Source organism: Salvelinus fontinalis, chromosome 20 (assembly GCF_029448725.1).
Source record: "Salvelinus fontinalis isolate EN_2023a chromosome 20, ASM2944872v1, whole genome shotgun sequence".
NCBI classification, from domain to species: Eukaryota; Metazoa; Chordata; class Actinopteri; order Salmoniformes; family Salmonidae; genus Salvelinus; species Salvelinus fontinalis.
In genome coordinates, this window is record NC_074684.1 from 43,850,378 (window position 1) to 43,862,823 (window position 12,446).

General features: G+C 41.8%; 2 protein-coding genes across 2 annotated transcripts in view; one reads left to right on the forward strand and one right to left on the reverse strand.

The window, feature by feature from the left end:
- Window positions 1-1,560: 1,560 nt before the first annotated feature.
- LOC129817858 (all-trans retinoic acid-induced differentiation factor-like) lies at window positions 1,561-9,156 on the forward strand. Its single transcript, XM_055873453.1, has 7 exons — window positions 1,561-2,198; window positions 5,731-5,867; window positions 6,147-6,215; window positions 6,312-6,383; window positions 6,507-6,628; window positions 7,817-7,917; window positions 8,143-9,156. Exons 1-7 carry the CDS (start codon window positions 2,106-2,108, stop codon window positions 8,245-8,247), a joined length of 699 nt encoding a protein of 232 aa, XP_055729428.1. The 5' UTR covers window positions 1,561-2,105; the 3' UTR covers window positions 8,248-9,156.
- An 866-nt stretch (window positions 9,157-10,022) lies between these two features.
- LOC129817856 (translation initiation factor eIF-2B subunit delta-like) overlaps window positions 10,023-12,446 on the reverse strand; it is a 36,357-nt gene continuing 33,933 nt past the window's right edge. The window contains exons 12-13 of the mRNA XM_055873450.1: window positions 11,533-11,713; window positions 10,023-10,950 (exon numbers count right to left, since the gene is read on the reverse strand). Of these exons, the coding sequence (XP_055729425.1) occupies window positions 10,751-10,950; window positions 11,533-11,713 (381 nt within the window). The 3' untranslated portion in view covers window positions 10,023-10,750. The remainder of the gene's footprint in view (window positions 10,951-11,532; window positions 11,714-12,446) is intronic.

Below are 12,446 nucleotides of genomic sequence, written 5' to 3' on the forward strand. Positions count from 1 at the left end.
CAACCGGATGTGATCGGGAGTCCGATAGGGCGGCACACAATTGGCCCAGCGTCGTCCGTGTTGGGGTTTGGCCAGGGTAGGCCATCATTGTAAATAAGAATTTGTTCTTAAAACTGACTTGCCAAGTTATATAAAGGTAAGAAAATAATAATAATAAATTACACAGGTGTACCTTGTGCAGGGGGCAATAAAAGGCCACTCTAAAATGTGCAGTTTTGTCACACAGCCATTTATGTCTCAAGGTTTGAGGGAGCATCCAATTGGCATGCTGAATGCAGGAATGTTCACCAGAGCTGTTGCCAGAGAATTGAATGTTCATTTCTCCACCATAAGCCGCCTCCAACGTCGTTTTAGAGAATTTGCTCCACCCTCATGGAGTCTGTTTCTGACCGTTTGAGCAGACACATGCACATTTGTGGCCTGCTGGAGGTCATTTTGCAGGGCTCTGGCAGTGCTCCTCCTTGCACAAAGGCGGAGGTAGCGGTCCTGCTGCTGGGTTGTTGCCCTCCTACGGCCTCCTCCACGTCTCCTGATGTACTGGCCTGTCTCCTGGTAGCACCTCCGTGCTCTGGACACTACGCTGACAGACACAGCAAACCTTCTTGCCACAGCTCGCATTGATGTGCCATCCTGGATGAGCTGCACTACCTGAGCCACTTGTGTGGGTTGTAGACTCCGTCTCATGCTACCACTAGAGTGAAAGCACCGCCAGCATTCAAAAGTGACCAAAACATCAGCCAGGAAGCATAGGAACTGAGAAGTGGTCTGTGGTCACCACCTGCAGAACCACTCCTTTATTGGGGGTGTCTTGCTAATTGCCTATAATTTCCACATTTTGTCTATTCCATTTTTTTGAGCAGTGTATATAACAACATTCAACGCTTGTTTTAGCATGATCTAGTCCAATTGTGGCATAATACCACAATTTTTTATCCGTTTGCGTCAGTTTCAATGGGGGACTTTTATTTTGAAGGCGAACCGCCGATTCCACTATTGTTGCTCACGGCAGTGTTGTTCTCAACACACTGGTATGATTGAGAGAGTGAAAACAAGGAAAACAAGCACTGATGTGTTACATTTGTTGTCTCTTTCTGCGTCTTGAAGTTATCACGTTTAGGTTCCATTGGTTCATTGGTTGGCGAGCAAACAGTTCAGGAAACAGACCAAATGTGATACAAATCCCAAGAAAACGGACTACATGGTAGCGGTTTAGCAATAATGTAACCAATATGTATCAAATCGCTCTTCAAGAAGCGTTGCGACAGTCCTCTGGTAAAAACAATTTTTTTGGTAGAGGGGACCACATTTATTTTAGACATTACAAAACAACAATGTGCCAATTTTTTAATAGGAATTTCCACGAATAATATACATGTATTTTAATCTGTAGGCAAGACATACATAACATAGGCTATATATTATGTTTTCTAACAACAGCTGCAAATCACTTACGTAAATTATTTCTTCATCGTTTTCTGACCCCTCTACTGTAATGGTATATTTCAGAGTGTCGGGATGGTCAGATGACGGTGAATTTGAGAACAATCATCTGGCAGCTTCCAAAATCAATTGAAATGTTTTCTTAATAACTAGATTATTTTAGATTAAATTGTTAAAAAAATTATGAAATTAGGTATTTTGGCCATGCAGGCCTGTCCATTTTCTTTGTTTTGAAGGCAAGAAACAAAGAAATATGGTTAATGAATAATGCAACACATATTATATTGGTGTACAATATTTTGGATATGAGATCCTCTTTATAGGCTGGGCTCTGCAAAAAGGTCGGACAATTTGTAACGCTATGAAGCACTGGCTGCTTTCAAACACACACGGATTGGTTTTCTTTATATTTTTCTCGTCTCAGTCTTATTGATCATTCGTTCATGTGAAAAGACTGATAACCTGATAATAGAACTAGCAATACCGGATGTCCCCACGTTACCATACTGTGATTTAACCAATCCAGGTATTGTAGAGATCAGACAATGATACAAAGGAAACGAAACGAAGGAGACACGCGAGTGTATTAAGGAAGCGTCCGTGATTTTAGTCGCTTACAGTCACATGTTTATCTTGTATTGATCATATGACTATCGCGTTCAAAAATGACAGCTGGATTCAGCCAGCAGAATGCAGCAGTGGTCTTATTAATCATTCATTTATATTTATATGGGGGTTATCAACTGACTGAGTTACAGGTAAGGGTCTGCTTCAGGTCTATGCTATACAGGAATGCTGCGCAGCGCCATAACCTGTTATTTACATTGTACCTGCTGCTAGTAGGCAACACTCAGAAGTGTTGTTACATTGCGCAACGGCTGCTACACTCAAGAGTATAGTTGTTACATTGTTTATACACTCGGATGTGTTACATTGTATTGTTACATTGTACCTACTATGCTACTTGGCTACACTCATTGTTGTTATTGTAATTTACATCTTGACATATTTCATTGGGCGCTACGTCATCTTCACGGGGTCTTGCCCCACTAGAGAATGGACATCTGCAGTGTTTGTAGCGGCAATATGGAGAAGAGACGGTCTCTAGTCATAGATCGCATTTAGTTTGGGAGATTGCAAAATATGACCTTTTCTTTCAAGACAGGATAAATATATTGTTTCCGGTGATAAAAAAACATGTTTTGTTTCAGTTACTTTTTCCTCAACTTGTTTCTCTAACTTTATAGCAAGTCAAGCTAGTTTACAGTGCCGAGCTAAAAGCTACGCTAAGTTGAAAATACCACTGTAGCTAACGTTAGCGACTTCCACCTAATAAATATCATAAAAACAAACGACATTAGGGTCACAATAAACTAAAATAAACTAAAACGGGAGGCAAAAGTATTATAATCAAATTGGCTCAACAGACAATGTGTATTATTTAACATGACTATTAAAATGGTACTTATATGAATGGGTAATTGTTTACAAGTTACTAGCTATCCCATAAAGCCAACACCGAAAACCACATATTTTCATCTTCTGTAGTTTGGTAACCTCCTGTTCTTCTACGCCGTAGAATCTACGGACTCTGGCTGGACTGAAGACGACGGACTCTGTCTGGACTGAAGCTGTCGTAAAGTGGCATCCATCTCGCACACAGATCTTTCAACCACAACTGGGCGGTGTGATTCCACTCCGTTGTGGACGTCCCCATTGAAATGCATGATATCCGGCGCCTTGTTCACATTAGCATGTTATGCCGGATGAAATTAATTTCAATGGGGACGTCCACAACGGAGTGGAATCGCAACGCCCCATTGCAGTCGAAGGCTCCGTTGTGATGCGGATGCCACATACATTGACATTTTAAAAACTTTACATAATCTTCAATAGAAGAACTAGATGAAAATATGTGGTTTTGGTGGTGGCTTTATGGGATATCTAGCACATTGAAAACCATAACGAATTCCGATAAGTACTGTAACGACCCTGGGTTTATAAGCGCGGAAATCGACTCTGCCGCTTGAGCATGCTTTTGCGGCACAGTCGATAGCGCGCCGGACCTCGGGCTAGGAGGTCGAGGGTTCGAGACCTGCTCCCTGCTGTTTCATTACAGTACTATTTGAATAGTTATGTTCAGTGACGTGTATTCAACGATGCCAAGTGAATCCAGGCTTCCCCCAAAAAATCACCAAGAAAAAACAAAATAATTTATCATTTGTCTCTATGTTTCATAATTTTCCTTCAATATCCAAGAGGCTGAATGTATCTTACCGAAGAAAGCGAGCGAAACAGCGCCCCTCTGTCTCTGTATGTGTAGGCCATCTATTCGATGCTGTCTGGCCCAAAAAAGTATGACATTGTTTGCCGCCCCCGATAATTGAATGCAAGGGAAGCCAGTGAGTATTTCGCCTCCCTTGATTAAAAAAAGGTATAAAATAGCCAATCAGCGTTGAGCTAAAGTGAGTGAGCTCAACTGTGAATGGTCGTGACACACCCCCCCAAAAAATGTGTCAAGGGAAGCCAGTTTGGATTTGGCTTCACTCCTATCAGATCCCATTCATACGTCATTGACAGAAACAACTTAAATTGTTGCATCTAATTGTGTTATTGTCCTCTGTTGGCTAGCTAGCTAGCTAAAATTGGCCCTTTTCTAAATTAGCCATGGATGGAGAAAGGGACTTTGACTTGTGGTTTTACCTAATTCTCCGTATTGGCCAATGATTATAATGGCAATTCTGATCCAACCATTAATTCATACATTGTGCCCCTGGCCTGAGAGGATGGAAGTTCAATATGTAGCTCGATGTAGAAGGCTAATGTTAACCAGCTAACGTTGCCCATGAATGGAAGTTAGGCTAGCGAGCAAGCATTTTAGCCAGGTAGCCAGGGACAACAAATACTATAATAAAATGTAATGTATGACAGAGTCATAGACCGTTTGGTCAACATGAAAGAGAGGAGGATGGCATTGGCATTTCTCTACAAGTAGATGTGAGTCAACATGTTTTTTTATTTGCAAACCACACACAGAAATCAGAACCATGGACAGCCACATCGTATTTAGCTTATGATGATTGGACTAAATTGGTTTCAGTATCTTTTTAGTTGTCAATGTATTAGACTAAGCGTAAGTGATTTGATGATGTTGAAATGGTGCTGGAATAGTGGAGGCAGCTCCAATTTTCTTTGTGACTTGCAGTAACTCTCCATGGTTATAAATCAATGAATATTCTGGCTGGGCTTCCCCAGTGATTTTACCCACACACCACTACTGGTAATGTTAAATAATACACATAGGCTGTTAAGCCAATTTAATGTTGCCTTCCGTTTCCGTTTAAGTTGGTGATGGTAATGGCGTTTGTTTTAATTATTAGGTGGAGGTCACTAGCTACATTGGCATTTTCAACCTAGCCTAGCTTTTAGCTAGCTACAGTGGTACCTTCAACCTAGCCTAGCTTTTAGCTAGCTACAGTGGTACCTTCAACCTAGCCTTTAGCTAGCTACAGTGGTACCTTCAACCTAGCCTAGCTTTTAGCTAGCTACAGTGGTACCTTCAACCTAGCCTAGCTTTTAGCTAGCTACAGTGGTACCTTCAACCTAGCCTAGCTTTTAGCTAGCTACAGTGGTAACTTCAACCTAGCTTAGCTTTAAGCTAGCTAGCTGCTCTGCAGTGCAAGCTAGCTTGACTTGCTATAAAGTTAGAGAAACAAGTTGAGGAAAATGTAACTAAACAAAACATGTTTTATTATCACCTGAAACAATATATGTATCCTATCTTGAATGAAAAGGTCATTTTGCAATGTCCCAAAATAAATGCGATCTCTAACGAGACACGGGGGCGACCGGGAGCCTAGTGGTTAGAGTGTTGGGCCATTAACCGAAAGGTTGGTGGATCAAATCCCCGAGCTGACAAGGTAAAAATCTGTCGTTCTGCCCCTGAACAACGCAGTTAACCCACTGTTCCTAGGCCGTCATTGTAAATAAGAATCTGACTTGCCTAGTTAAATAAATATACAGCATCTCCTCCATATTGTGTTACAAACACTACACGTGTCGGTTCAGAAGCGGTTGCAGGACTCCGTGAAGATGACCTACGGCGTAATGAAATACGTTACGATGTAAACGGGGTATAAATAACTGTCTGCTGCTAGCCTGCCTGCCTGCCTGCCTGCTACATTGACAGAGATTTGTGGCTTGAATTTTTTATTTATTTTTAATCAGTTGTTGATGTTGATAAAGGCGTTGTGAATTTCTCTACATTGTGAATTTCTGCGGAACAAACAGATATGCCACCTCTGCAACGGAACAGTGCGGAATAGCACCGCGCTGGGCCAGTTCTGTTCCGCATCTGCGGGCTTGATTGACGGATGCTGCTGCCTGCTGCGAAAAGAAAACACCAGCAATGCTGACTACGTCATCGGGTAGGAAATTGTGCTTTAATTATACAACACCAGGCTTTGTTTTGTAACCGTTGGCAGTTCCAGTGAATTGCCCACAGGACAAAATACTCAGTGATTATTCCCTTGATGTAATACCACATTTAGCAACATTCAACAACTATAATAACATGTAACAACTGTTTAGTAAAATATACCAACTGATTACTTGTCTTGTAGCCAATGTCTCATTGTCATTATGTTACATTATGTTGTTTATTTTCCCTAAAAACGTTATTTATCCCACTCTGTTTTCACACTCAGGTTGGATCTATCAAATTGTTCTCTAAGTCATGTCGAGGACCTTCAAGAGGCATCAACAGCTGCAATGATGTATGTTAAACAGACCGTTTTACATTTAAGCTACAAACCTGATCAGTTTGTTCATGTTTTTATATAGCCTGTGGTACTTTCTCTCTTCTTCCACAGAGATATCTCACTGAACCCCATAGTTCAACTGAACAATTCACTGTTTCAAGGCTTCATCCAGCTGGATAACCTGTAAGTACAACTCACTGAGCTGTGTTACCAAGTCCAACCTTGCAATGCACATTTTAATGTCCAATCAGTTCCTTATTAGAATAGAATTCACACATTTTAATGAGCCTATATCCTTTCTGTAAGGATTCTGCCTGTCAACTTGGCCTGTCCAGGAGGCAATATATCATGGAATAAAGTGGAGGTCAAAGATGACACACGTTACTGTGAAGGACAGAAGGACATCTGCAACCAGACTGGACATCTGTGTAAGTGTAACGGCTGTCTAATGCCTCCTCCTCGGATGAGGAGGAGGAGTAAGGGTCGGACCAAAACGCAGCGTTGAATGAAGACATAATGAATTTATTTACAGACAGACGAAGACGGTAAAACTCTTAAACAAACGTAGACAGACCTGAACTTGAGAACTTACATATACACAAACGAACACACGAAACAGTCCCGTGTGGTGCATACAGATACAGGAACAAACACCCACAAAACACATGTGAAACCCAGGCTGCCTAAGTATGATTCTCAATCAGGGACAACGATTGACAGCTGTCTCTGATTGAGAATCATACCCGGCCGAACACAAACATCCCAACATAGAAAATCACACATAGACAAACCCACCCAACTCACGCCCTGACCATACTAAATAAATACAAGACAAAGGAAAACAGGTCAGGAACGTGACAGTTAGTCACTGTCAAGGTTTTGTTTTTGTTGCATGATCCTTGTTGCTGTGTTTAATAAAGAAGTAGCCTGGTAGTTGAAAAGACAAAAACAAAGTGATCACCCCACCACTGTTTTGGTAAATAGAAAGATGGAGCTGTGGGGAAATGGAACCACTCTCAAATTCATAGACAATTGATATCAAATTATAGTTTTAACCACATTTTGAGGCAATACAGTGTTTCTTTGCAATGACTTTGTTTACTATCATTGGAGTAAAAAAAAAAAAAATATTTTGTTCTAATGACGGCCAAAGTTGAACAAAGCTAATGAGGCATTTTATAAGTTATATTCTTCAATAATCAGTGTGCTGTATGTCATTAATTTAAGAAGTCCAAAAATGTATGTGCCAATTACAGATTCCCCCCTTTTAAACTCACGTTGGGTAATTAAAATGTCCGTGTCAACTTAGCTGTGATTCTGAATACAGTGATCTGGCATCAATATTATAGTTGGCATTGTGGATCGTTACTGTCATAATATGTTTATAAAGTATCATAGAGACTATGCTTTTCCCACATAACATTGCTTCTGAGCAAGGCTATTTAACCCAATGTTCCCCGGGCGCCGAAGACGTGGATGTCGATTAAGGCAGCCCCCCCCCCGCACCTCTCTGATTCAGAGGAGTTGGGTAAAATTGCTTAAGACACATTTCAGTTGAATGCATTCAGTTGTACAACTGACTAGGTATTCCCCTTTCCCCCCCCCCCCTTCTACAGCGTTGAATTGCCCTGAGAACTCCCTCTGTGCAGCGTACGGTCCGGGCTTCTTTGAGTGTAGCTGTGTGGACGACTTCCATGGATACAAGTGTCTTCGAGAGGTCTGTTAGTACACCACATCATCCATGTATTAGTTATTGTCAAGACAATGGCTTTAACTTTTATCATCAACAACATTCATTCATATCCAAACTCTGATTGTTGAAGACGGAATGAGCGTTAATTGCCGAGGGAACTCACAGCCTTTCAAACGAAACCCCCATTTTGGCGTATGTGCTATGGTAACACTGAGTCACATTGTTGTTGTCCGTCTCTGTTGTTGACAGGGGAAGTTTCCTATAATCCAGGTGTTCGGGCTTCTAGGGGCCTCGACAGTCCTGGTCTCCATCCTGCTATGGGTCACCCAGAGACGCAAGGTCAAATCTGTCTGAGGTTCTACCCACTCCTCTGGTCTGAGGCCTGGCCCTGGGACTCTATGGTTGGAAAACACTTGTTTTCCCAGTGATTCTGACATGAAGAGGGGGGGGAAACATGTGAACATTTTTAAAACTGACTTTAGGGTGGACAGTCAAGTGTATTCTAATGGAGAAGGTTGTATCATTGCTCTGGATCTTTATAATTTTAATCATCTGTTTTGATGGGGTTGTTGAAAATCTTTGTTTTTATCGCCACCGATGTTGTAGCCTTCAAAAAAAACCTTACAGCCATTTGTCTAGATCAACATGAAATCTAAGAGATTGTGATGCAAGACACAATACATGACCATCACTTTATTATGGCCTACAGTATATGTGCCAAATCATGTTTATAAAAAGCTTACTAAGATGCTTGGGGCCAGTTTCCCGGACATAGACTAAGCCTCGTACAGCACCAAAACATCTATTTCAATAGAGATTCTCCGTCGAGCATGTTTTTAGTCCAGAACTACGGTTAATCTGTGTCCGGGAAACCGGCCCTTAAACTTGATCAATGAAGCATTAATTGTAGAAGCAATAATGTGCAGTATAAAGTTGCATTAGCCCCCCCCCCCCCCCTAATTTTTGGGAAAACTGATATATCAAGATATCGGTTGATTATATACATTATAGGGAGACAAACACATTGTTTGCAGAGAGTACTGCAAATGTTGAATTGTTGTATGTACAGATTGTTCTTATAATAATACATTGTTGCTGTTGTTTGCATTTTGTATTTCATCTTGGATTAAAGAAGATTATATACTGACAATATAGATATGATATACTGACAATATACTGTCTATTGAACAAAAATATAAACGTGAACATGTAAAGTGTTGGTCCCATGTTTCATGAGCTGAAATAAAAGATCCCAGAAATGTCCATATGCACAAAAAGCTTATTTCTCTCAAATGTTGTGCACAAATTTGTTTACATCCCTGTTGGTGAGCATTTCTCCTTTGCCAATATAATCCATCCACCTGACAGGTGTGGTATATCAAGAAGCTGATTAAACAGCATGATCATTACACAGATTCCCCTTGTGCTGGGGAAAATAAAAGGCCACTCAAATATGCAGTTTTGTCACACAACACAATGCCACAGATGTCTCAAGTTTTGAGGGAGCGTGCAATTGACATGCTGACTGCAGGAATGTCCACCAGAGCTGTTGCCAGAGAATTTAATGATAATTTCTCTACCATAAGCCGCCTCCAACGTCATTTTAGAGAAGTTGGCAGTACGTCCAACCGGTCTCACAACCACAGACCACGTGTCACCACGCCATCCCAGGACCTCCACATCCAGCTTCTTCACCTGTGGGATTGTCTGAGACCAGCTACCCAGATAGTTGATGAAACAGGAGTATTTCTGTCTGTATTAAAGCCTTTTTGTGGTGAAAAATGTATTCTGATTGGCTGCGCCCCTGCCCAGTCATGTGAAATTCATAGATTAGGGTCTAATTCATTTACTTCAATTGACCGATTTCCTTATATGAACTGTAACTCAGTGAAATCTTTGAAATTGTTGTGTTTATATTTTAATTCAGTATAAACATGATAAACTGATCAAATACACTGAACAAAAATATAAACGCAACATGTAAAGTGCTGCTCTCATGTTTCATGGTCCCAATCTTGACTTCACTGCTCCCACAGCCATTTAGATTTGCCTTTGTTCTCTGGTTCCACTTCCCCACACTCTGATCCCCTTACCAGCTTCAGGCCATACCAAAGAACACACAGGAACGCTTGTTTAAAAAGCCATTTCAGATGTACATTTATTTAAAATGCCAAATGCACAGGTGTGAATGTGTGCGCAGAGTAGACTCGCTGTTTGGCACTTCTGACGTCTGACTTGGGCCAGATATCACAGTGGGTGTGTAGCCTAGCATGTAGAAAGACTGAGGCGGGGAGAGACTGTGTCTAAAGCCTCGTTCCAACATCCACACTGGCTACTAAGAATGAAGCCATTTATCAGGTAGAACCTATGTATTGTAAGACATCCACACTGGCTACTAAGAATGAAGCCATTTATCAGGTAGAACCTATGTATTGTAAGACATCCACACTGGCTACTAAGAATGAAGCCATTTATCAGGTAGAACCTATGTATTGTAAGCCGGATGCTAGACTGGACATTGGAACATAGTGCATTACAAAATGCCACCCTATATAAAGCACTACTTTTGTCCAGGGCCCTATGGCACCCTATTCCCTATTATAGTACACTACTTTTGACCAGAGATCTATGGGCTCTGGAGCCTTATGGGCCATGGTCAAAAGTAGTGCACTATATAGGGAATAGGGTGCCATAGGGCCCTGGTCTAAAGTAGTGCACTATATAGGGAATAGGGTGCCATTTGAGACAGCCTATAACTTGCCAGACGAGCACTTCTTCTAGAACACAATCAGATCAAGTCTACATTATCAGTCTGCATCAGACCCCCCCACGTCCTCCCCTACTCCCCTCTCCTCTCTTATTGGTCCAGGTTTTTGACCCGGAGTACAACGGGAACGGAGGTACAGGGGATCATGCCCAGGTCTGTGATGACCAGGTCAACAAAATCTGGTGGCGTCACGTCGTAGACCAGGTTCAACAGCCCCAGGGAGCTGACGTCATGCCAGTTCTCCAGCTGGGTCTTCCCCTTCCGGGTCACAATCAGGTCATCGGGGTCATCTGGGGAAAGAAAGTGATTGGTCGAAGGCGAGGGTTAGTGAAAGTCTTATTACAGTTTGCGTCAATGCTGTTTCAATTCTAGTTTAGAAATAGTTTAGAAATAGATAAGAATTTAAAATGTGGATAAGTTTGTCTATCGAAGTTAAAAATCACATTTGCACATCCTTATCTGGTGTTGACTAGAAGCAGAATGGAAATGACTTGCTTTACATAAACTAGATGACTTCATTATCTCTAGAAAGATAACCCCCACACCGTGGCTCTTTACTACATGTTATCAGTCACTGACATCCGGTTTGGAGCGAGCGGTCGCATTTGCATTCGCTCTGCAGGTAGTATAACTTTTCATTACATTTCATTATAGTACAACGGTTTAATTTGTCCAAATTTCTTCTTAACTAGCTACATAGCCGTCTGTGTAAATGTAAATGTAAATGCTAAGTAATTAGTTAAATAGTTAACCAAGCCATAAGACTGCTAATTAGTTAAATAGTTATCTCTAGAAAGATAACCCCAAAACACCGTGGCTCTTTACTACATGGTCATAATAAAGTCAACGAGGCCAAATAGCTCCCACGTTACCAAGCTCGTTTGAGACGAAGGAGTCAGTTTGCACTCTCTCGCAGAACTTGTATGTCTCACAGCAGACCAGGACTGGCACGTTGAAGGTCCTAGCCACCAGCGCTATCTGAGATGTGCCAACACGAGACATCACGTAGCCATTAGCCAGCAGAGCATGGGCACCCAGGAACACCTTGGATACCTGGGAGAGGGGGAGTTTAATGAGTACACGTAGACGTTAAATATATTGGAAATTTGTTACACCCCCCCCCCCCAAAAAAGGACAGGGAAGAAAGAGGGTTAAACTGAGAAGCGTTGGGAGGAAAAATATAAATCACTGATTGGATTTTCTACAAGAGGCCAACAACGTTTGTGATTAAATCAACTCATGTCTAAAACACCAAAAGCCTACATTCTAAATTCCACAGTGAAATGACACCTCCGGTCCCCCAAGGGGCGGTCATCTGTTTTGGAATCACCTCAGGTAGTATGTATGAGGGCAGCGATGAGGACGAGGTTACCTCAGGTAGTATGTATGAGAGGGTAGGGATGAGGACTAGGATACCTCAGGTAGTATGTATGAGAGGACAGAGATGAGGACTAGGTTACCTCAGGTAGTATGTATGAGGACAGCGATGAGGACTAGGTTACCTCAGGTAGTATGTATGAGAGGGCAGAGATGAGGACGAGGTTACCTCAGGTAGTATGTATGAGAGGACAGAGATGAGGACTAGGTTACCTCAGGTAGTATGTATGAGGGCAGAGTTGAGGACTAGGTTACCTCAGGTAGTATGTATGAGAGGGCAGAGATGAGGACTAGGTTACCTCAGGTAGTATGTATGAGGACTAGGTTACCTCAGGTAGTATGTATGAGAGGGCAGAGATGAGGACTAGGTTACCTCAGGTAGTATGTATGAGAGGGTAGAGGAGATGAG

Bases quoted from the DNA above. Each gene is read 5' to 3' on its own strand.
- LOC129817858 (XM_055873453.1), top strand. From the start codon at position 2,106: ATGACAGCTGGATTCAGCCAGCAGAATGCAGCAGTGGTCTTATTAATC. The intron at 2,199-5,730 runs GTAAGGGTCTGC...CGGAACAAACAG, and splicing joins ATCAACTGACTGAGTTACAG to ATATGCCACCTCTGCAACGG. The intron at 6,384-6,506 runs GTAAGTACAACT...CCTTTCTGTAAG, and splicing joins TTCATCCAGCTGGATAACCT to GATTCTGCCTGTCAACTTGG.